The sequence below is a fragment of the Mesoplodon mirus genome, assembly GCF_964341445.2.
Source record: "Mesoplodon mirus genome assembly, chromosome: 7".
Classification (NCBI taxonomy): domain Eukaryota; kingdom Metazoa; phylum Chordata; class Mammalia; order Artiodactyla; family Ziphiidae; genus Mesoplodon; species Mesoplodon mirus.
In genome coordinates, this window is record NC_138983.1 from 43106184 (window position 1) to 43127144 (window position 20961).

Consider the following 20961-nt stretch of genomic DNA (forward strand, 5'->3'; position numbering starts at 1 on the left):
TGTTACTTCTCAAGGAGCGAAGGAGCGCCGTCTGGGGCGCGCACAGACCAGCTGTGGCTCTGCAGTCCTCTTTGGAGGTGTCCGTTGGCAACTGAACCTGGTGCTGGGCTCTCTGGGCCTGAGGTCCGACGGCCGCCAGGTGACGGGCGCGCTTTCCAGAGGGCCCCACCTAAGGGGCGGTGCCACTGGCAGGCGCCCAGCCCCCGCGGCCCCGAGACCCCGCCCCCCGCCGGGTTGCCGGTTTCCAGCGCCTCTATTTTAAGGCAAGAGCACAGCAGCGGTGGCCTCAGTGCCCGCCTGCAGCGCTTTGGCTCGCGTCCCTTCCCCACTTCTAAGGGCCTTGCCAGCATGGGTCCCTGGCCCGGCTCGCCGCTCGCCGCCCTCCTGCTGCTCCTCTTCCGCGCTGGAAACGTGCACTGCGACACTCCTGCCAACTGCACCTACCCGGACCTGCTGGGCACCTGGGTCTTCCACGTGGGCCGCAGCGGTTCTCAGCGCGAGGTCAACTGCTCGGTTATGGGTAAGCCGCCGGCGCCCTTGGACCCGCTTTCTTCCTGTGCCTACCCGGGGCTCCTTCCCTTCGGTCCCTGAGCCCTTTTTCCTGCAGCGCCCCCGCTAGGGGGAAGCCGGGAGGTCCTGGCTGGACTTGGGGTCCATGGGGGGCGTGCCCTCTACCGCTCCAGGGCAGCGACGTCAACGTGGAGCTGCTGAGAACGTCTCACTTCGCTCGGTCTTGGTTATTCCCGGGCCCCCAACACTTTTTGCAAGAACTTTTTTTTCCCCCCTTGATTTCCGTTTCTTGTTTTTGGGTTTGTTTGGCTTGTAAGAGAGTTGAGACCGTGCAATCTTATCTCCCCATCCCATCTGCAGTATTTTATTGTGCCAGTGACAAATGAGCTCAAAGACTCTTGAGAATCCATTTAAGTTTCCTTTTATTAGGTTGTGGGAAAGAGACCTTAAGCCCAGAGATTTTGATGTGGACCTGAGAAAGCTTCTGGTACCACTACACAGTTTCATGTACTGCGGCGGGGGGGGGGTAGTGATACCCACCAGGGTTCTTGGCCTTCGCTAATCAGAAATTGACTACAGGCTAGACAAGAAATTCAGGCAAGGCTTTATTGGGCCCTTGCTGCAGCAGGGCTAGTGAGAACAAGTAACAAGCTTGTTCCTTATATGGGGTGAGGGTAGGGGTGTGTCCAGTGGTGGCAGGGAGGGCTGGCTTGGCTGGTTTGCCCACCCCTCTGGGGGTTTGAGTGCAGGGGGCATGCGCAACACCCAGTGTTTGCTCCGGACACCCAGTTTTTGCTCAGGGCCCTTCAGAAGTGGCAGTTAAGTTTTTTGCTTTTTTGTATCTTTTTGTCCATAATGGGGCCCAACTGTGCATGCACGCAGTTATTTTGAGTCCCATATAGTTTCTTTGTATTTTGTTGCTGGAGGAGGTTTGTCCAGGTGCAAGCATTGCAGCACTTCAGCAAAGGGTCCCAGGCCCCAGCCTGCCTCAGTAGTATATAAAAGTTGTTTTTTTTTTAATACCTCTTTGGCCAATAATTATATTTTGAAATGCCCAGAGCCAGGCACAGTGCCAGGGCTCATGGAAGGCTCTCAATAAATATCTAGTGTTTGAACACCCTGGAACATTCCATATGCCCTCAGATAACATGGCTCTATCCCAAGGACAAAGAATTTAGTGAAGGGAGAAGAAAAAACACACAGTCTTGGGTCAGGAGAGGCACTCTCGTTCTGCCCAAACCTTTACCACACTGTGGCTTGTGCAGAATGAGTGAAGCTCTCAACTGCAATTTCCTTGTTAACAGAACAGAGATTGCCAGGTCATCTGTCACTAAGCAGACTTACTCAATTACTCAACTGTCCAACTCCAAATGACTGTGTGGCATTTCATAGTACTGGGCATTATAACCATTTTCTCTTTAAAAGTTGAACTTGGAGAGCCAAAGCAGAAGGGCGATCAGGATTTGCAGTGTTCTGTCACGTGGAATCTCCTATTTCTGAGCATTAATCTGAAACATGGAAAAATTGTCCAAAGTGTGGAAGCCTCCAGAATGGACACAGCAGAACCCTTTTCAGGCAGCCTCTCTGCCTATATTCCATACCTTTGACCTTAATCTAATCAATTAAAGACACCCACAGATCTGAGTCCCCATTTTCTGAAGGTTAAAAGTTTAGTTCCATTCGGCACAAATTAGCTGTATAGGATAAAAACCTTGAGTTTGCTGAATACTTTGAAAGGATTCAGATTCCGAGGTTCTGAACTGTACAGCCATTTAGAAGAAAGATATCCATCCCATTTCTTCTCTGAAGAGATCATTTCCTTTGTTCTTATGATCTGGTAGCAAGTCTTTTTATATTTCCACTTTTTGATTACCATTTTGTCTTCTCATTTCTGCTGGTCATTTTCAACATACCCCATTTCTCCTTTTCTTCAGTGGAAAAATTTCTTCAGTGTTTGGATGCTCTGGGAAGGTAGTGACTGTACTTTTTGGGGTCTCTCTGCCTGCTGGGATACTTGACATATCTTTTGAGCCTTTGCTTCACATTCTTGCCTGAGACCCCTCTGGGATTATACAGAGGGAGGCAGCAAAACGGGGACTCTGATATATTCACAAGCCAGATCCACCCACATTCAGTAGCACGAAAGGAAAGGAGCTTAAAAATAATGGAAATTATAAAGGAGCTTTTACCTCCCATTGAAGCCCACATAATTTTCCTTTGTTGTGCATTTTCTTTTCTTTAGGACCACCAGAAAAAAAAGTAGTGGTGCACCTTAAGAAGTTGGATACGGCATATGATAACTTGGGCAATTCTGGCCATTTCACCATCATCTACAATCAAGGCTTTGAGATTGTGTTGAATGACTACAAGTGGTTTGCCTTTTTTAAGGTTAGTTTTGTTGGAATACACATTCATATTTTCAATGATTTGATAACTGAAGCTTCTTCTAATGAGGAGACCCTCAGTATTTTAATTTTAGATTAAGAAGATAACCAGAATTGATAGCAATTTTCTGAAGAGAAATTAGATGGTATAATTTTGCCACTTTATTTAAAATTATAACTTCAGTAGGTTTAAAAAAACACACACATGATCTATATTTGAGTATGTATGATCCCTCTCTATTTAAATTTACATTTTGGTAAGTATGACTAAATTCTTTATTTTCTTTATTACTACACCTTTATTTCTAATTGTTGCCTTCGTCACTTGGCTTTGTACTGAATCTGTTGGAAAGATAGGGTTTTTATTATTATCTTGAGGTTATTATACTGTCCCTCTTATCATCATTTGTTAGCTTTGAGAAATTGACCTAAATGACTCATTGAAGTAGTATAATGTACTAAATATATTAATGTGAATAATTTATTTGACTAAAGTGGGACAGAGATGGAGAGCCTTGGAGTTACTCCTTGGGCTAATTAAAGCAGAAGGTAGCCTAGCCAGCCCAGCTTGTTTTCTTCTCTCACTAGGGAAGAACTGTTGTCCATTCTAATGCTCTTACACATTGCTTCTAATTGCAGACACACTCTAAGGTAAAATAGTTGAGCACAAATTGCAGTCCATCCCAGATATCCTTCTGAAGTTGGAACGTTTCCTATTAGCAGGGTATTAAATGGTTTAACTAAATGGAACACGCAAACCTGAGACTAGCTATTTCTTATTCTAAATAAAGTATAAGTAAAGACAGTTTTTCATGGGTTAGTGTCGGTAGCCTTTAAAATATCTGGTAAGAGTTGACCAACTACAGGAATTTGTGGGAAGGTGAGGGAATGATTCTGTTAAAGATGATGAAAGACAAAGCACCAGCAAAAGACTAATATCTAAATTTATTGTGTTTACTCATGTGGGTTGTGGCTTAATCACTAACTAGGATATGTTGTTAACATCTGAGCCAACCAAATTTCTAAGAATAGTAATGCCCAGTTTTTTTTTTTTTTAAACTATGAGGACCCCTTCTTAATTGAAAAAAGAAAAGAGAGACGGGAAAAGTTGTCTCCCCTCACCTGGATTGGTTGTCTGATATTCAGCTGGTGGGAACCAGTCCATCCATGCTGGCCATTGAGGGCCAGCAGTCTGTATTATTAGTTGAAGCCCATGCTTGAACAGTTATTAAATATTTTTAAATATCACGCCTAGATACTATGTATTTTTAAAAATCATAGCAGTATCTGTATGAGTTTTAAAAATTGTAGTGTGTATGCAATAAATGTGATTCCGTCTGAATATAATTCTTGGTCTGCATATTGATGAGCCTAGGGCTTTGTAGACCTCTTGTAGGTACTCTGTTACAGTCCTTCAAAAGTTCTTTGCCTTCAGGTGGAGAGTGAATTGCCTATAGAATTGAGGCACAAGGAAAGAAATATTCAAGACAGTTGTTACCATGTACCTTACTCCTTCCTCCACTTCTTCCTCTTGCCCCTCCTTTTTCCCAACTCTCCCTTCCGCTTCTCCTTTTGTTGATACAAAATAGGTAATCGATATTTATTTAAAACATGAAAATGAAGTAGAATTCAGTTGAGAAATAGGTTGCATAAATTACTTAAGTACAAGATAGGGTGTAGTATATAAATAGATGAGTGAATAGTTTTACCCATTGGCTTAGAAGACTTTTCATTCTTCACTTCTGTAGAATTGGAGGAACTGGTGGTGGAACTTCTAATGACACCATTACTTACCTGAGACATAATCAGAAACAGGCAAGGGCAGTTTCCCTGTGGTAATATTTTCCCATCAGTCTGTCTGCTCTCAGCTTGAATAGGAGTCCGGAGATGGTGGGGACAGAGGGAATGGCTGGTAGCTGAATGAGGAATCGGAACACTTCTTTTTTTTTTTTTTTTTTTGCGGTACGCGGGCCTCTCACCGCTGTGGCCTCTCCTGCCGCGGAGCGCAGGCTCCGGACGCACAGGCCCAGCGGCCATGGCTCACGGGACCAGCCGCTCCGCGGCACGTGGGATCCTCCCGGACCGGGGCACGAACCCGTGTCCCCTGCATCGGCAGGCGGACTCCCAACCACTGCGCCACCAGGGAAGCCCTCTGCGCCACCAGGGAAGCCCTCGGAACACTTCTTTGTACCGTTGACCCTTGAACAACACAGGTTTGAACTGCGTAGGTCCACTTATACAGAGATTTTTTTTTCAATAGTAAATACTATAGTAAATATATACACAATCTGAGGTTAGTTGAATCTGCAAATGGGGATCCAAGGTTGGTTGATTCCTTAGATGTGGAAACCCGTATATTGAGGGTTGACTATAAGTTATAGGTGGGTTTTCAACTACTTGGAGGGTTGGTGCCCCAAACGCTGCGTTGTTCCTTTGTTCAAGAGTCAACTCTATTTCTCTTTAAGTCACAGTATAAGCAAATTTGGTATTTTTCTGTAGCCTCAGAACATTAGTTGCAGATCAATAAAGGCTTTTTAAAGCCAAATGAAGTTGTAAGTGTTCTCAACCATATGTGGGAAGAGTCAGTGTATACACTGTTGTAGGGTAGAACCCTACCTGGTCATATGCTTCTGGACAGCATTCTCTTATTAGGAATAAAAGTAGAAGAGTGTTTTTCTGGTACTGATTTCAGTGTATTTTTTAAAGTGTCCATTTGACCAGAACCATTATCAGGTCCATGTTTTCTTCTCCTCCTAAAAAAATCAGCCATTCTGGTCAGTAGTTAGATCATGTGATAAGGATCATAATTTCAATAAGCAGAGCAGAACATACACAAGATACTTGATTTTAAAATTTCTCTTAACACAATCAAGTAGTTCCAGATAAACATATTTTGCAGAGTGATAAAATGCCATGTTCTTTTAGCAAATCCAACTGAAAAAGTAATGGGGAGTAGCAGAGTTCAACAAATTTAAGAAAAATGATAAAGTGGAGTTGACTTTACATAATAGGGCAGTCAAACACTTTTGGAGTGATACTTGTTAACATAAAAGGCTTGCTGGATTTTACCATAAGCCTTGGGGTATTTCCTACAGTGGTGCTGGGAAATCCATGCTGGGTGTGTAACTCAAGAAAGCTCGCCTATTTAATGAATAAAGCATGTGAGAATTTTTTTCTACAGATTTTAGAAGTATCTTTTAAATGAAAAATAATTTATTTTTAAAAAAGAAAAATTATCAAAATATAAGCAGTGTTTTACTATTCAAGTTTAGGTGCCTTATGTAAACTACACCATAATCCACTCAACCTACTGCTTTGCAGAAATATCTGATAAATTTTTGCCATTTATATCCTCCACTGTTATTCTACAAATCAGTTGGATTTCCAGGAGTCTCTCTTAACTCATAGCAGACCCTACCACTTGTTTCCTTTTGCCCTTTTCAGATAGGCTTTCATGAGGTTGTTTCTTAGAGTTGTTCCTGCTAGTTTGCTGAGCGGGTGTTACATGCAAGGTATTCATTCTATTAGGTTCCTGCTCCGCCTTCTGTTCCCCCAGATCAGCCTGCAGCTCAACAGAACAGACAGCTTCCACATCATTCTCCCTGCATGCCAACTTTGGAGCAGTTGTGACACCACTTTTATTGCTAGGAACTTGCTTTTATTAAGTTCTACTTATTCAGGCCTCACCTGGAAAATAAGCAGAATTTTTCATGAGTTGAGGTTCTTCGACCTTTTTATCCTTGGTTTTAACTGCTTAAGAAATTGGGAGTGGAGTGGGGATGTTTTTTTTTTTTTTTTACATAGGACTTCAAGCTAGATAAAAGCTTGGAAAGAAATCTTGACACTAGAAATTTATACATAGTTTGAGTTAGGCAGGAAGCACTAGGTTTATATTTTTAAAAGACATTTTTTTTCTACTCAACTTCCAGCATAGATTCAGTTATCAGAAAACTTAGGCGGGGTTACAAACTCACATGAATTTAGGGCTCACCCAGGCAAATACCTAAGCGTTTAAAACAACTTTTGTAAAACAATAAGGAGTTATTCAACCTATGGCAAAATGGAAATTTTCCTAGAGACATTCAGATTCAGTTTTCCTTTAAAATAATGCGCTTGCCAAAATAAAAGACCATCTGCACAAGCCAGTTTCTAAGACTATCAGATTTTAATAGCATTACCATTTGATTATAATTGGCACACTCCAATAAATTTGCACCCTTTAAAAGTACCTGCAGATGAAAAACAACCAACCTCTTATATAGAAACACGCAGTGTAACAAAACAATGTAAAGGATGTTTGATTATGGCTGATTTTGTGGTGGGTGGGTAAGCGATTGTTTTTTTATTCTTTACACTTCTGTAGAATTTGTTCATTTTTTACCATGAGCATGTATAAAGCTCTTCTACACCATCCTCTACCGAATTGCCAAGGAAGGAAGTGGTATGACACAAACTCAGTTTCAAAGAATACCCTCAAGTTGAATAAGCTTTCTAACCTTTTACTGTTTCTCACTTTACTTTCTCTGAGGCTGTAAAAGGGGGCAGTAGCGAATGAACTCAGATTTTATTTTGAACATTAAGCTACTCAAGGGCTGAAGAAGATGCATAGAAGGGAAACTAGACTCATTAGGCTGAAAACTGAATTTGGGGATAGTTAAGCAGACTTCACTGATTTCTAATTGAGTTTTTGTTTGAGACCTATCAGTCTTCGTAGAACTATAAGCTAAAAACACTACCGTGAGTATTTCTAAAGCAGGTTGGTACTCAAATCAAGAACAGTATGTTGGGAAATCCATACCAGAGGATTTATTTACCCATTTTGTGTGCTAGTGACTTACAAATTTCAAGCTTGTCACAGCAGTTAGAAATGTGAATTATGTGTTTCTACAGTAAAGGATTTGGGAGTCTCGTGCGATTTTTCTGTTGTGCCTTCTGGGTTCATTTTTAAGATATAACAAACTTTCAGAATATTTGTTATTGGGATAGATTTACCTGTTTTAATGCAGATTCAACACACGAAGATGAGTTTGTCTTTTTTAAAAAAAATAACTTGATGTTTACTTTTAAAAGTGTTTAAATTGAGGAAAAGAATCAGAAGTTAAGCACTTAACACATGTCTAGCTCTTTGTTTTCTTTCATGATATTGCTTAATCTCAACATAATGACTCAGTTTTCCATTGTAAACCCTTCGTAGGATGTCACTGATTTTATCAGTCAGTTTTTCATGCAACTGGGAACTGTGGGGATATATGATATGCCACATCTGAGGAACAAACTGGGTGAGCTCCATTGAAATATTTTTAACTTTCTTACTAAAAGCAAGCTTCCCTCCTCCTTGGTGGCTTATGAAAATTAATGTTTATTTACTCATCAGGGAGAGGAAGATGGAGAACAGAGAGATTATGGTTTTCTTATAGATTTCTTGCTTGAGCCTGCTTATTTGCTACTTCTTATCTGCCTGCACTATTTATTTTCGTGTTAGTATGTTCTGTTTGCACACATCAAATTAGCTTTCTCAAGCATGATGCTCATAACGTAAGTGGACATGAAACCAAAAAGATAAAGACCCAGTTAAGGAAAGGTTGGTTCAAATTCAGTTCACATCCTTGAAGTAGCTATGCTGCCTGAGGTTGCTCATTCTTTTCTAAAAAGACTCAAGAGGGACCCATGTGAACCATGGCATTTTAGTTGTCTTCCAGTAGAGAAGGTGGCTCTTCCAGAGGAACTGACGTACCTGTCAGTCATCCCTTTGAGACATCACCTATCTTCTTTTAAACTGGTTCCTTCTCAGAACAGACTATTGACTAGGGAGAAGAGGATCTTTTTCACTCTGTACATTCTCTTCACACTTTCAGAATAGATGTTTTAATCATTGCTCTCTCTGGATCCATAAATTTAGATGTCTAAAATTTTGATGGAAAAATGGGTGGTTAGAGAGAAAAAGTTGATAGGGACTTACCCTCCCTTACATTTCATATAACAGATTTTCCCCTTTCCCTTCCTCTTTTACTTAGCTCTTAAGTAAGGAAGTGAGATATGAAAAAGGGAACTGGGGCAAGTGTTGAAAGCACCGTAGCCTTATCCTGTATCAGCGTTTTTCAAACTGTTTAATGGGCCAGCGGTGGCCCACACATGTGCCAGGAAGGAATTGCTCATAAGTTGTATCACTTCATCTTGTTAAGCTTTAAAGGTTGTTCTAGACAGCCACTAATAACACATCAAAGTGAAAATTAGAGCTGAAACCAATAAGCTCTTTCTTCTGAATTTATTTCTGATAGTTGCATAAGTGTAGACTGCCTTAAATAGTTTCTTTTCAGAACTTCTCAGAATCTTTAATATACTGTATGGTGGTAGCTGAGGAGGGAGATATAATAGGAAGGTTTTCTAAAATAAGTTTACCATTATTTCCTCACAAAAATTTAAGGTATTCTCAGAATGCAGTTTACAAAATTCTTTGTAAAAAGAAATTTGTAAAAAAAATTCTTCATTCTTTCTCCTTATTAGGGAGATGCTTCTCCCAGCAGAAGAGATTGACCCTAGTATTTGCTCTGTAAATGGGATAAATAGCCTTGTACCTAAAAATATTGATCAAAGTAGCATTAAGCCTACATTTAGAATTTGTAAGGTGTATATGTTATTATGTCTTGGTTGCTAGATTAGCCTCTTTCTTAACTACATTTCAAAACTATGTTAGGCTTATTTGGTAGCATTTAATTTAAAATGCATCTGCATGTGCTTCTTGAGCATGTTGGCTGCATGCACAATATGTATTGCTTAAGCATTCAGCTTTTGAGAATGGCAGCTTTTTGTGAATGTCTTAAATAGCATTTAAAAATACCAGCATCTGAAATACTAAATACTAGTATTTTTTTTCACTTAAAGAAATTAATATGTTTAAATTTTTAAGAGACAGTATGATCCTTGTTGGCTTGTAACTCTAGTTTTTATTGTCTTTTAGTTATTAAATAGAGCATCTGTTGAGGGGCTCTTTTAAAACCACAGCCAAAAACAGACTTTGGGGCTAAGAGGCAAGAGGCAGAGCAGCATGCGGCAGTGGACCTACCTACCTCTAACAGCTAGCAGAGGCCTCTAGCAGCTACAGTCCCTTCTGGAGTCTTTATGTGCATGTAACATACAAAGGAGTCCTGGTAAACTACCTCCAAGGCAGCTGCCCTCCTGAACACTTCCTTGGAAAGCAGCAACTGCCATTTTGGAATGTGAACAGCCAAAGACCAAGCAGGAAAAAGAAACAAAATCTGGAAGTCTTAGGTGGCTTCACCATTCAGCCTTTGAATAAAAGAAACAATATGCAACATACATTTCTTGCTTATTTTCTCTTTTGAAAACTCTTCTGTTGAAATGATTTTTTCAGACTGCTTTTAGGACGTGACTTATTTGTTTTATTTTGTTAACAGTGCAAATTTTACTCACAGTTAAATGAACTTCCCAAGTGCCTTCTCTTTCTCTAATTACCTTGAGGAGCCCCAACACCTATTATAAGAATAAAATTAGGCTTCAGAATATCTTGAGATGCACAGATACATTATGCGTGGGAAGATGGTCCCAGGGGGACATGTTTGGGGAAGGAGGCTTTCTGAGATAAACCAAACCGCTGAAGGGTCCCTTTTATAGATCATAGATCTGCAGTACCCCTGTCCAGAAAGATGGTATGATTAATACATTTTTTTTGGTGTTTTTTAAAATTAGGTGCCAGCCTTGTGCTAAGAACTTGACATGCTTTACCTTACAAAAATCCCATGAAGTAGATATTACTAGCTTCAATTTTCAGATAGGGGAAATTAGTCTAATACAGTGTTTAAACTCACACAGCTTCTAATTGTAGAATGATATGGGCTGTTTGTCAAGTTTGTTTCACAAAGAAGTATTGGTACTTGAAGTCACATTTTGGGCAGGTTTTCTGGTGAATCCTAGTCTGTAAGCATCACAAATGTTAGTTCAGTGCACTGTATTGGCTCTTGTTGAAATTTTAGGAGAAGAATTGGCTTGAACCTTAGATTTCCTTACCAAATGAGGCTACTGACTTTCCTTCCTAAGCCCAGATCCCTTATTCAAGACAAAAATTTACCTTCTCCTTCTCTTTATGGTTCTCCAAATTGAAGGAGAGTTTTGTCAACTTCAAGTTAAGTATGCTTGCTAAGTTTACTTCTCTTAAATACACTGTTGTTCAAACTGATTGCTGTCTTTTAGGTCTTTCCTGCTAATAAACAATGGACTAGTCTCCTCCTCATTTATTTAGAGCTGATTAAACATCAGCCTTGGCAAACCAAAAATGTGGGGCTACACCTAATTCTTATTGTCTGGGAGGACTTTTCTGCATCCCTTGAATTGCTTCTTGAGTGGAGGAGTCTTTCTCTAGATAGTAGGTTGTCATCATTATTTTATTGGATCAGATAATTATATCACTTGAGAGGCACTGGTCTGCTGTTCTGGGAAGGTTATATCTTATAAAAACTAAATAAGAGTACATCCGACTGCCACCTGGATACTTTCTTCTATCCTGATGATTCTTTATCACTCAGGATCTTGATTCCACCTCTGTGAAATTCCCCAGCTTTCTCCCTTACTGGGAGGAATGTCATTATTTTGGTTCCAATTGTACTTTGCAGGTGTCTCTGCCCTGGTAGTACTAACTCTGCTGTAAATGGAATGACTTGATAGCGTGTCATCTTCTTCCAGACTGAAGATCTGTGTATCTTCAGCACCTAATGCATGTAGAACTTTATCTTGGAACTTTAGTTTGGAAAATTATCCACATTTCTCTTGTCTTTTCAAAGACTTCAGAAATAATGCCAGCTTACAAAGAATTAATTCTATAGGGTTCTAGAAGCTCAAATCAGGAACGGTGCTATGTTTATATTTTTGGTCCTCTGTTCTCAAAAAAATATTAGGTTACATACTTACAGGGTTCTGTAAGAGTTGTGTATTTTCAAACTGATTGTCCGGATGTAAATACTGACAAAGCAACCAATGTGTATAAGAATATATTTAGCAAGGCATCTAAAATCACCCCTACTAAAGTGTTTTCTTCCCCCCTGTTTCTTTGAGTATCTTTGCATCTAAATGTTTGTTTTGATTATGGAAGAGAAAACTTGGGTACAAAATTGCAGGTATTTGTGTTAGTAGGCCCCATAATAGATTACTGTTTAGCATTCTCTGTTGTAATTGCCTGTTTGTCCTTTCCTCTGGCCTTTAAACTCCTTGAGGGCAATGATCAATGCTGTATTAATGGCCATTTTATTCCTTATGTGTAGTTCAATATGTGATAAATAATAGTCCTTCAATAAATATTTGTAAGAGAAAGAAAATTGAATAATATACCATTGTGTTCTGTTGTTTTATTATTGCGTTTCTGAAAGTATTTTTACCTTTGTGTCCTTAGAGGCTATGGTGGACCCTCAGGCCATAGTTGTTGAATGACTGTAGAAAACAGATGAGACTCTAACATTTTATTCTGCTTATATATTATATTTTAATTTTTGTGTGAGACTGTAGAGGCTAAGATAAACCTCAGAGTTAAAAATAGTAAAGTTCTAACTTTCAGAATTACTAAAAAGTAAATTAGCTGTCAGGGGAAATAGTGAGCTTTATCTGTGACTGCAGTGGTTCCCCAAAGCCTGGATAACCAAGAACTGAAACTAGCCTAGGGTGCTGTGGGCTGTGCCCCCCTCCCCCCCTTAAGAAGCACCAGCTAAAGGTTAGAGTCGATGAACTCTAAGATTTCTTCCAACCTTACAGTTTAAGAGATTATGAGCAAGTAAATGAGGAATGAGCCAAGGGACTTTGTCTACCTTGCTGGGTGTCAAATTGCTGTTTTCTTAACTAGTTCTGGAACGTATGTTTTGGTTTAACTGGAACATCTTTTCAGCCCTGGAAATAAATTTATGGTCCTCCATTTTCGTATGTAAATCTTATTGCCACTTCCTTCAGTAAAATGCTGGAGGTTATTTGGTTGCAACCACTGCAGCAATTTCCTGGCAGTTTCACAACTCATTAAAATTCAACTTTTTAAATAAATGGTTAAGTCTGGTTAGTGGGCAGAAAAGGAAAGCTAATCCTTGAAACTGACAGGGAAGTTTATTTCTGAGGTAAGATGTGACACTCTTGGTTGGGTTGGAAAAATATCAATTTAGGAAAATATGCCTTGTTCTCCTTTGTTGCCAAGGTGTTCTTTTCTGAAATGGTGAATGATATTGATGGATTAGACCTAGATGTCCAAATTTTTAATAGGTATTCCACAGTATGTATACATACATTTAAAAAATTATATACGTGCACTACTATACTAACATGTTTGCTATCAAACATGAAATAATATTAAATGATTAAATATTTGATTTATTTATTGTCACAAAAACATGTCCTGCCAAAATATATCTCATTATGATATTCTCTGGAAACAATGTAAAACTATGTTTCATTATCATGATTTTGTTGCCGAAAAAAGCAATGTAAGGATTTCTGTTACCGATCATTTTTATTACTGCCAATTTTCAACATTTGGAAACAATTTTCTAGTTAAAATGTTTTAAGTAAAGAATTTTAATTTTGACACATTTTGTTAAAAGTATGAAAGTGTCACTGGTAGAGTTTAGAAGAATTACTGTTTGGTATTTAAATGATGTTTGGTGTTAAATGATGACAATTTAATGGGCAAATTTTAAAACGGAGACATTTGCTTTATTGATAAAATATTAAAAAGTGAATACCGCAATGCTGGAACCATTTCAAAACATGTTTTCAAAAACTCATACCAGGAATAGGGCAAATGAAGCTTTGTTATTTTCTTATGTTTTCTTATATTTACATCATTAGTATTTGCAAATCCTGGTTTCTTTGCAAGTATTATTTTAAGCCACTTGTTCATTTTGTGCGAGTTAGCTTAATTACATCAGATGTACATAAGTGAGTTTAAGCAGGCACATGTAAAAGGGAATGTGCTGTGTCCTAACCATCTTTAGGCAGCATACTGCATATAACAGGTGAACATCTGACACTGGAACTGAGTGGGGTTATCAGTGTTGCTTTGTATATTAAATAATAGTGGAGGTTGGTTTTCAATTTTATTTCTATGCTACAAATAGAAATAGAAATTATAAGATTTTTCTTTCTAATATTTTAATGGATTGTCTTCTCATTTTGGAAAATCACTGGTTGACAGGATAAAACCTGTATCAACTGCTCAGTTGACAGTTTGGACTAGAGTATAAGTTCTTTGACAGCATGAGTAAAGTCTTAAATGGCTTTGTGTCCCATGTGGTAACAGTTGGTAGTATTTATATTGTTACTTGTTTAGTGTTTTATAATTTTTTAAACTCTTCAAACTTCAGTGTCATCCTTATCCTCAATAGGAATCCAGTGAAGTAGATATCATTCCCATTATCAGCTGAAGAAACTGAGGCTCCTTAGTTGTGACTTGCTCAAGGTTACATAAATGATAAGTGGCAGAACAGGGATTTAAAGGGCAAAGTCCTTTTTCACTAAAGTACATTTTTTCTCATAGCTAGTGCATTACATAAAGGAAGTATTCAAATATTTGCTAAGTGTAATCAGGAAAACAGTGGAACAAAAGGTATAAGTGATCTTCCCCCTCTTAGTGTCAAAAAGCAGTTGAGAAAGAGATCCAGGATAAATAACTTAAGTTCTAAAATATCCCAACCTTTTCTTTTTCAATTGGTTAACATTAGTAGGTAATTGGATGGAATTGGAGAATTGATAAAGTGAATGGGAAATTGAAGAAAGGTGGTTTCAAGAATGTTTGGCAACCCAGTGTTAATCTTGAAGAAGCAAATGGAGAGTTATTGAATCCTAGTAGTTTTCTAAACTCAAGTGCTAAGGTTTGGAATTTCTTCAAATTTTATGCAATTATCTATTTGTTGCAATAGAAATTGGCATAAATGAATAGAAATTTAAATTATGCCATCTGTGCAAGGCAGTATTCAGAGACTGATGTTTATATAAATAAAATAAATGAAAACCCTTAGAAAAAAAATTAAGCTACATTTCAAGCTGGATAGTGTGGCCAAAACTTCAACTTCTTAATTGGTAATAATGTCAGAAATCACAAAAGATGTATTTTACAATAGCAGGGAAAATGACAAACATTGAGAACATTCAAATCAAGAAAATAACGGGGGCACAGTGTGTGGTCCTCTCAAATTAAGGTACTCAGTACTTGGCTTCTGGGGGGGTTAAATATCTCTTTTCTACTAAATTGTAGCTGTCCTGCACAGTGATATCACAGTCCTGTCCTACCTTTCATACAGTAATTTCAGATTCTAAAAGAAGACCAAATTATTTTAGACTGGGAAAACTACAGAATAAAATAAAATAAAAATTTTAAATGGAAAATAATTCCATCAATTTAATGTATAAGAAGTGGTACATAAATGGATAGCATCTCTTAGTAATTTGCTTAAGTAAAAACAGTTGTAGTGTTTTAGGATTATTTAGGGTTACTTAGAATGTATAAATATTCTATGTAAGTAAGGAGTATGTCTAAATTATTTACCTGGCTTTGTGAATAATAAATAAGAAATCCACAGATGTAAGGACTGTGTAGTTAGGAAACTTGAAGGGATATTTTGGAACTTTCAGGTCAACTTAAATTTACAAGTAGGGAAGCTGAGGTTTGGGGAGGAAAACTAACATTTCTGAAGTAATACAAGAAGTCAGAACTTGGGTCTCTGTGACCCACTTCTTTTAATTATAAATTTCTTTTAATTATAAAAGTGTCACTCTTCTTTTAATTATAAATTTTTCTAAGTTTCTTGTGTTATTGTTTAAATAGGACTTGGCATTTGTTGTTCTATTATTCATTTATTTATTCACTCATTCAATAACTAATTGCTTTCTAGTGCCAGTGTCCTAGTTAATGAATAAACAAAAAATCCTCTTCTCACAGTGGTTATGTGGAAAGAACAACCCTCACAGGCTGTTAGGAAAATTAAATGGGTTAGTATATATAAAATACAACCTATGAGGTTGAGTCTGTTATCATCATCCTGATTTTATAGATGAGGACATTGAAAGTACAGAGAGGGTAAGTAACTTGTTCAGGATCACACAGCCAGTAAGTGGCAGAGCTGGATCCAGTCCAGGTAGTCGAGCCTGCAGACCACATCCTTTACCTCTGGCCTGTATCAAAAGCCCTTGACAGAAAGGGTAAAAAGACTGGACTAGCCAGGACAACATAAACACCTGAATAGTGGGAAATCACCATTAGGGCTACTGGAGAATTTAGGTGACCCCTAAAAAGGGTCTTGGGCAACAATCTGGATCTGACTCATGAGAGCCAATTAATTTCCAGCTTTGTTTTTTAAAGGAAATAATGAATAAAGCAATGATTCTTGTAACCTTTAAACTCATATTTTAATTCTCTCTTCTCTAACTTTGCAAAGTCACTTTTTTTTCCCATGAAAAACATAATGCTTATTATCCCAAAAGATCATTGTGAGGCTCACATGATATAGATGAAAACCCTTTGCAAATTGCTTAAGCCTTTCCTGCATGGTTTCTAGGTATCTCCTCTCCGTGTTTTTGGCAATTGACCTGTATGTTTATTTCTCTAGCACTTTGTGAGAAGACAAAGTGTATGAAGAAATGTTGCATGGTATTTGGGAAGAATGTTTGGTTATAAATTCTAGTTCAACCATCTCTTTTAGGTCTCTTTTTTTGTCCCCCGAGACTGTATTATCTTTATGTTCTCTTGAACCTCTAAGATTTCTGAGTAATCTGTAAAATGTTTATAAAGTATGATGTGATAGGTAAATGTTAAGGTCCTATAGTTCTGTAATATTGATGGTGAAGGGTATAGAGTTGTTGAACAAATATGAATGGTAAGGATTTTTAGCACAATTGATCATGCTTCAGTGATATTTTTCCCCCTCCAATCAAAATAACAAATCAGCCTTTCCCTCACAGGGGAAGTTCATTTGGTGTTAGCCATCATGCTTATAAGTTGTGCCAACTAGGTGAACAAAAACCACACTGATGAGAAACATGGGGCCCATTTCTTCTAACTTGAATGCCCCTGACTCTTTTGGTACATTGGGAAAGTCATTTCATCTGTGATCTAAATTTTCTGCCTAGGTGGGGAAATTTCCCAGGCTTTTTCAAGCATGGTTAACTTGCTGGACCACATGATTTGGGTTCAAATAAATAACCACGTTATTTACATGTTTGTTTATTTTGTTGAATTCCCAGCCTCTTAAGGTCTGGGGCTGCATCAATACATATGTGCATGTGTGCCTAGCACCTAGCACCTAGCATGATGCCTGGGAAATATTATGTGACCAATAAGCATTTGATAAATAAGTGAAAGAACTTAGAAAAATACAAAATAGGTTATATAAATCATGATTTTTTTCAGGAAGTGTAATCATAATCCTAGACAGGTCAGAGTTAGTCTCTAGCAACATCTGGACCATCCTTCATAGGTGTCCTCTTCTAGGGCTTTGTAGGCTGTTTCTTATCCTTAGGAAACAGGAATACTTTTTAAAGTGATTAATTTCATGAAATGTGTATAACTATCTTCATTTGTAAATAACCAAGAAAATCCCACCCAAAGACCATTTTCACCTTTCATTTTTTAAAAATCCTATTTCATAAAAATTTTACTTATTTGCACTCCACTTAAGTACTATCTTATAGTTTTTTCCTCTTAATACACCATAGGTTATTTTTCTTTCTTTCTTTCTTTCTTTTTTTTTTTTTTTTTTTTTTTTTGGCTGCACTGCACAGCTTGTGGGGTTTTAGTTCCCCAAACAGGGATCAAACCTGGGCCTATGGCTGTGAGAGCGTGGAGTCCTAACCACTGGATCACCAGGGAATTCCCAGGTTTTCTTTTTTTTTTATTGTTCTATACAGAGAGGTCAGCAAACTCTTTCTTAACAGGGTCAGATAGTAAATGTTTTAGGCTTTGTGAGCCTTATGGTCTCTGTGGGAGCTCCCCAGTCCTGCTGCTGTAGCACCAAAGCAGCCAGAGATAAGATATTCAATACTATAAACAAGTGGGTCTGGCTGTGTTCCAATAACACCATATTTATAAAAGGAAGCAGCCTTCCCTAGCCTCTTCTACTGTAATGAACATCTTCCTGTGTTTAGCCTTTTTTTTTCATTTATGTGTATTTGACAATTTCTACAAGTTAGCTCTGAAAAACTCTTAAAGCCTTGTCAGACTGCTTTCTAATAACAGCACTGGTTGCGGGGAGCAGTGGCCTACCCAGCTGGCCTGTCTGCATCATACGAGGTTGCCAATATAGAACAGTTTTTTTTTGTTTTTTTTTTTTGCAGTACGCGGGCCTCTCACTGTTGTGGCCTCTCCCGTTGCGGAGCACAGGCTCCGGACGCACAGACTCAGAGGCCATGGCTCACGGGCCCAGCCGCTCCGCGGCACATGGGATCCTCCCGGACTGGGGCACGAACCCATGTCGCCTGCATCGGCAGGCGGACTGTCAACCACTGCGCCACCAGGGAAGCCCTCGAACAGTTTTTGATTATAAAAATAGTAGTTACAGATAGTTCAGCATAATAAATATAAACTTTATTAACCTTTTCACGCAACATACCCTCCAGTGTTGCAGCCTGGTCATGTCCTAGGCCTTTATTTCTGTGTTCCTGTATCCTGAGTTGCGGCTTTAGCAGGGAAATGAGGAGTGGTGAGCCAAACTCATGCTAGTGGAGATATTCTTAGCCAGAAGTAGGGAGACTGGCTTCACAGTGTTATGAACCACCAAGGAAGAAGCAAAATATACATATGAATAGCCCAAAGTAACTTATCTTGTGTAGCTTAGTGGCAGTGAATCCCAGGATTCAGACCTAGCTCTTTTGAATTCTAAGGCCATACATTTTTAACTCTATGCCTCAATATGATTTGAATTCAGAGTCAGATGCAGTAAGGTAGTTTTACCTTTAAGAGTAGTTTAGCCTACACATTCCTTTAAACTTGCGGTTTGCAAACTATAAGTCTGTTTTTGTAAATGAAGTTTTATTGGAACACAGTGTAGTTCATTCACTTATGCATTTCCTGTGTACCTTTCACACTGCAGTGGTAGAGTTGAGTGATGATGACAGAGGACTGATAACCTGCATTTACTGTTTGGCCCTTAAAAAGAAGTTTGCCACCCCCTCAGCATAGGTAAAGTAGCATCCATTATATTAGATTCAGTCCACAAACTACCTCCTGAGGGCCAAAACCAACCGTGTACTTTTTTTTTTTTTTTTTTTTTTTTTGCGGTACGTGGGCCTCTCACTGTTGTGGCCTCTCCCATTGCGGAGCACAGGCTCCGGAACCGCAGGCTCAGCGGCCATGGCTCACAGGCCCAGCCGCTCCACGGCATGTGGGATCTTCCTGGACTGGGGCACGAACCCGTGTCCCCTGCATCGGCAGGCGGACTCTCAACCACTGCGCCACCAGGGAAGCCCCCAACCGCGTACTTTTGTAAAGAAAAGCATTGAAACACAGCTGCTTGCCGTGCTGATTTGTTTGTGTTGCCTTTGACTGCTTTTGTGCTTCTGTTCCATTAAATTAAGTCAATGCCTGAAATTGTCTGTATCCAAGTCCCTTCATAAAGAAATTTAGCGTGCATTGTTTTCCTTTCTTCCTCCCATGCTCTCTGCTCTCATTCTGGATTATATATCCTTCCTCCATGAGGACATGTTATAACATGAGGGTTTTTAGGCTCTGGAGCCAAAGCATCTGAGTTCAGATACTAGATCTATCACTATATACAGTTGACCCTTGAACAACATGCGTTTGAACTACGCGGGTCCACTTCTATGCAGATTTTTTTTCCATAAATACGTACTTCAGTACTACATGAGCCGAGGCTGGTTGATTCCTTGGAAGCAGAGCCCAGGATGGGAATGGCTGACTATAAAGTAATATGTGGATTTTTGACTGTGGAGAGTCGGTGCCCCTGCGCTATTCAAGGGTCAACTGCAGTTATTTTTCAGTGTTAACATCGACATAAGACAACGGGCCATATTAGTGAAATAAAGTGGAGAGAATATTTAATAATCAGGTTACTTTAACTCCCTCATGATTAGAATATGCTAATAAATTGGGAGGTTAACAGAAGAAAAAATTTTAATTTTTTGGAAAATTTTCACCATATGTTCTTGTATTTTGCTGGAATATATCTTCTCTGAGTGGAAAAGTATAGTCTGACAAACTGAGCAGAATTTTGTTTCTGCCACTTCACAGCTCTGTTACCTTAGGTAGGGGCTGCTTACCCTCTCTGAGCTGAACCTCCACTTACTCACTGGTAAAATGGGATTATTGGTGCCTGTCTCCTCATAGGCTTAATGAGGTAACTTTTGTAAAATGCCTGGAATGGGGCAGATGCTCTAAAAATGTTAGTTTCTTTCCCTGCCTTTCGTTCCCCAGAAGTGTTTGTTGTGTAAATTTTGCTTGGTAATCAGTGATGCTAATCGTAGAAAAGTTTATTTCTCTTCCTTTTCTAGAATAGTTCGCAAACTGAAACCTCTCAGTTTTTGTTTTGGTTGGCAGTGGCTGGTCCCTAGGATGAAACGAAAAAGGGGCATCTTTACTGTGAATGAGAGACAAGGAAACAGACCTGAGAGAGGAACACAGATTCACTTGGCTTTTCCTTTTCTTATTTGATTGCAGTATAAAGAAGAGGGTGGCAAGGTAACTAGTTACTGCCACGAAACCATGACTGGCTGGGTGCATGATGTGCTGGGCAGGAACTGGGCTTGTTTCACAGGAAAGAAGGAGGGAAATACCTCTGAGAATGTGAACGTGAACACAGCACACCTTGAGAATCTCCAGGAAAAGTGAGTTGCCGTAAATGAAAGATACATATAGTTTTTTATAATATGTATGTCTGTCTTAATTCTTGGAAAATATAATTTGATTATATAAAATTTATTTGACTTAGAAAACATAAGCCATGTTATGTACAACTTTCCTGGAAAAATACATTGAGTGATAGAGAAGAAAGTAGTTTTTCAAAGTACTTCAAAAGTAATGGACCAATGATAGCTTTAAAGAATATTTATATAAAGGACCACAGAATTGCAGTGA

General features: G+C 38.8%; 1 protein-coding gene across 3 annotated transcripts in view; it reads left to right on the forward strand.

Annotated features, from left to right (window-relative positions):
- The first annotated feature begins 317 nt into the window (after positions 1 to 317).
- Positions 318 to 20961, forward strand: part of CTSC (cathepsin C) — a 41203-nt gene continuing 20559 nt past the window's right edge. Inside the window, exons 1-4 of one of the 3 annotated variants that reach the window (XM_082628475.1) lie at positions 344 to 520; positions 2753 to 2898; positions 8089 to 8173; positions 9853 to 9878. In XM_082628475.1, the coding sequence (XP_082484601.1) occupies positions 349 to 520; positions 2753 to 2898; positions 8089 to 8173; positions 9853 to 9863 (414 nt within the window). In that variant the 5' untranslated portion in view covers positions 344 to 348 and the 3' untranslated portion in view covers positions 9864 to 9878. Of the gene's footprint in view, positions 521 to 2752; positions 2899 to 8088; positions 8203 to 9852; positions 9879 to 20544; positions 20712 to 20961 lie in introns of those variants that run through there. The other 2 variants (XM_082628473.1, XM_082628474.1) reach the window with 2 other exon arrangements.